Source organism: Verticillium alfalfae, genomic scaffold, assembly GCF_000150825.1.
Source record: "Verticillium alfalfae VaMs.102 supercont1.15 genomic scaffold, whole genome shotgun sequence".
NCBI classification, from domain to species: Eukaryota; Fungi; Ascomycota; class Sordariomycetes; order Glomerellales; family Plectosphaerellaceae; genus Verticillium; species Verticillium alfalfae.
This window is the reverse complement of record NW_003315024.1, coordinates 108,571-112,130: the sequence shown is the minus strand read 5'-3', so window position 1 is coordinate 112,130 and position 3,560 is coordinate 108,571. Positions and strand designations below refer to the sequence as shown.

The 3,560-nt window shown below is 52.9% G+C and overlaps 1 protein-coding gene across 1 annotated transcript; it reads right to left on the bottom strand.

Moving 5' to 3' along the window:
* Positions 1–1,812: 1,812 nt before the first annotated feature.
* VDBG_09363 (conserved hypothetical protein) lies at positions 1,813–3,149 on the bottom strand (the record flags this gene model as incomplete). Its single annotated transcript, XM_003000122.1, has 3 exons — positions 1,813–2,132; positions 2,188–2,502; positions 2,559–3,149. 3 exons carry the CDS (start codon positions 2,817–2,819, stop codon positions 1,956–1,958), a joined length of 753 nt encoding a protein of 250 aa, XP_003000168.1.
* Positions 3,150–3,560: the final 411 nt, after the last annotated feature.

Genomic DNA, 3,560 nt, shown 5'->3' with positions numbered 1-3,560 from the left:
GGGAAGAGGGTCCCCGAAAAGTTTGAGATGCCAAGGCAGATTCTCCCCCCCCCCCCTCCTCCCTGTTTTTCCTTCCCCCGTCATCGTTTTTTTTTCTTCTAGGATCCTGGTTCCGGTGGCATCCAATATTTGGGGATAGCTCCTAGGGTCACGAGAATAGACATGCACGCGAGGGTGGTATGGCAGACGGCTGGTCCTGTTACGAGACGCCGACCACCTCATTCGTGCTACACGGAGGCCACCGGGATCCCGACCCGTTACCAGTAACTCTTTCACAAAGACGTCTCGTCAACTCACGAATATCTCCGCCTAAGTAGACGAAGATACGCTCGTTGAATAAACCGCCAATCTGATGCATATCATCGCAGTGACGGTCGTTGGGTGGTGGATGCGTCACGATGATACAAGGTCGCCGACGTTGTTGGCCTTGCCGAACAGGCTGGACGGAATTTGGGGTGAACGGTTCCTCAAACGTTATGGCCCCCGCCCCCCCCCCTGTCCGGGAGACTCCGTATCCGAAATGAAACTTCTGCAGGTGGTCGGCGACCACTTTGCAGCGATCGCCCTCTAGCACACCCCTGTAGTCCCCGAGCCAGCCTGCGAGGAACCACATCACGCCCAAAGTCAACATGACCACCTGATTGGTTGAGACCCGCATCGCAATGTATCAACTCTCCATGTCTGCTCCTCGCTACTTGTTTCGTTTCTCTGCAGAGACAAGGCCTCGGTAGGGGGTTGGTTTTCATCCCCTCCTCCTTCGGGGCTACGCGAGACAGTCATTGCTTTTTTTTCCCGGCCTCAGAGATGCGTGTTGTTCAGCGGCGTGCTATGCAACCCAGGCCTCCTGAGAGGGGGTTGAGGGAAATGGAGGGTGGGGGGTGTGGTGTTTAGTGGGATGTCCTCACTCACTTGGTCACTGCTGGCTGGACCGGATGGTATGGACAGGACGAAGTCCTTGTTGCCTCGTCTGGCATCCGAAGGACTTTGGGCTGGGCAGTTTCATAGACAAACCCGCCGTGCAGACCGGGACGGGGAGCAAACTCTCCAGCCCCACTGGTCAACAAGCATCGTTTCTCAACACACCGCGAGCAGCCAAAACCTTGGTTCATGGCGCTCGGACAGCGTTCTGCCTTGAGATCTCGCTGCTGGGAGAAATCCTCCTACTTGGCACGCCTGTCGTCTTGACCATCTACGGAAGTGATGAGCGGTGCAAGACTCGGTTGGCAGGGCTCACCGGTTACGATTGTGATGTGCGGATCGTCGACGACTATTCTAGCATGGGCGATCCGTGATCGGGGCCGATGGGCTCCCCGGCCCACCCGTCTTTTTTTTTTTTTCATCGGACACCCCCCCTCGAGAGCTGCCAGTCCAACCACTGGGACATTGGTCATTGGGGACTACACCGGGGAGTATTCTCCTGGTGGCTGATATCATCCTACAGCCGGTCGGAATCGAGGCGATCCGATCGCGAAACGGTTGTGATCGACAACATTCAGTGAAGGGTATCCTATTACTGGCAATTTTTGACTGAGCCGTAGTCGATCGATGCAAGCCCTGTGGGTTAATACAGAAACTAGGCACATCTCCCGGCAAGGGCCTAAGGCCTGCTGCGAATTTGACTATGATTGCTATAGCAAGATGCCATCACCAATGGGTGTCACTCTATCAAGCGAGACCACATCGTCTCGAGAAAAGCAAAGGCACAGGGTACGAGATTTGTCCAAGCAGCCCTTAAAGCTGACAGAATGAATCATATCAAAATGCGCAACCTCGAGCATTCAGCAAAGAATACATGGATTTCTATAAAATCGTACAGGACAACAGGCAATGCACTGTGCTGGACTTCTTGCTATCGATGCCGAACTGTTAGGCTTGAAATATGAAGCGATTACGAAAGCATGCAATAGCTAGAGGAAAGGTGCATCTTACAGCAGGCGATGTGACTGATGTGACTATCAAACATCTGCTATCTCCCCCTCCCATCCCCAACCTCCTGATGCTGCAGCATCAAGCTTCTGCATGCCTGCTGCCTCGCAAATCCGTATCACGAGATCCCGTACAGCGGCGACCTCCTCCTTAGAGGCACCTGCATTCAGTGCGCCTCTAAGATGACCCTTGAGCTGCGGATTGACCTGTGAATTTGTACTCAGCATATATATCCTTGGTTCTGGGTGCTCAAGTCCTTACGTCTTGGGGTATCAGGCCAGCGATCAAGACGAATGAAGTCTCCGGCGCAGACAATATCCGGGTATTACTCAGAATGTGGCCGTACATGAGACGGGCGGTGACAGCCAAATCCTCTGTGCCACACCTCTCCATTTGACCCATGATTCTTTTTGATATCTTCCCGTATATCCTGTCCCAGAACTTTGCACCACGGTCCAAAATCTCTGACGACCCATTCTCTATGTCATGCCGCCGTGTTGGGGGTGAGGCTTCTCCAGGGTCATCCAGCAGATGAGATGGCGTTACCGCCTTCATCGCCATAAGAGCATTTATGGTCTGTGATGGGGACCTGTCAGTGGGACAAGATGCTGGAAGAGCGAAGCGAACCTTACCTTGGGAAGGCCTCCGACAGCGGATGCCTTGACGAGAGCCTCACGCATACGTCTAGCGATGGTGAGTTGCTCATCCACCGATAGATGCCCATCGGCCAGACCAGCTGCACGTCCGATAGCATCATTGAATACCTTTGGAATCTCGTCCGGCCTGTTCAGTATGGACAATGTGGTGGCTGTGATGAAGTACCACGAGTTACGGGGGAGAGATCGCGAACTACGGATAGAAGATAAAAAGGCTGGCGTGATGAATGAGTTCATGGTCGATGCTGTTGAATATTCGCGGTACAGCCTATGTACTGGGCTCAATATCCACAACTTCTTCGGCAATGCTGTGAGTACGTTCAGTATATTGGCAGCGATCTGTGGGCAATGAAGCTCAAGGCGCTTTTGCAGATCGTTCGCCCGTCGCCGAGCCAGGAATCAATGAACTGACTTATGATGTCATTCACGTTTTGCAAGTGATCATTTTACGAGAGAATTGGACATCGAAAAATGAAATAGTGAAGACAGTGAATTCATGAGTTGATTGGCAAATGTTGCAAGTGACACATAGGAAGCCAAAAAGTTTATCTCATGTTATTCGATACCTCGTGAGAGCAAGTGAGGTTGGTCGGAGAGTCGGCGAACAACCCCCCGACCCCCGCCACGGCCGCTGGAAACCCAGTCACGTGGCCTTATCGCGGAACCTGCTGCGTCATCCACCCAAGCTTCCACCAATAGCAGCCACGTCCGTCTCAGTGTAGCTTCCCGATTCCTAACGTGGCTTCAACCATCAACGAGCTGCTAGCAGGTCATCATCGCCATCATAATTTTGGCTTGGCCCAGACACACACACACACCAGCCCGCGCTTGTTCATTTGTAGTATAATGGGCACCTGACGCACTTTCTACAACTCCCAAACTCCTTTTCCAGGAAATACACGCAGCGCGACCAATTCCACATCCTTCAGCGATGCGGCTCGTGTGGTATGCCGGGGTCAGTAAAACATGATCAACTCC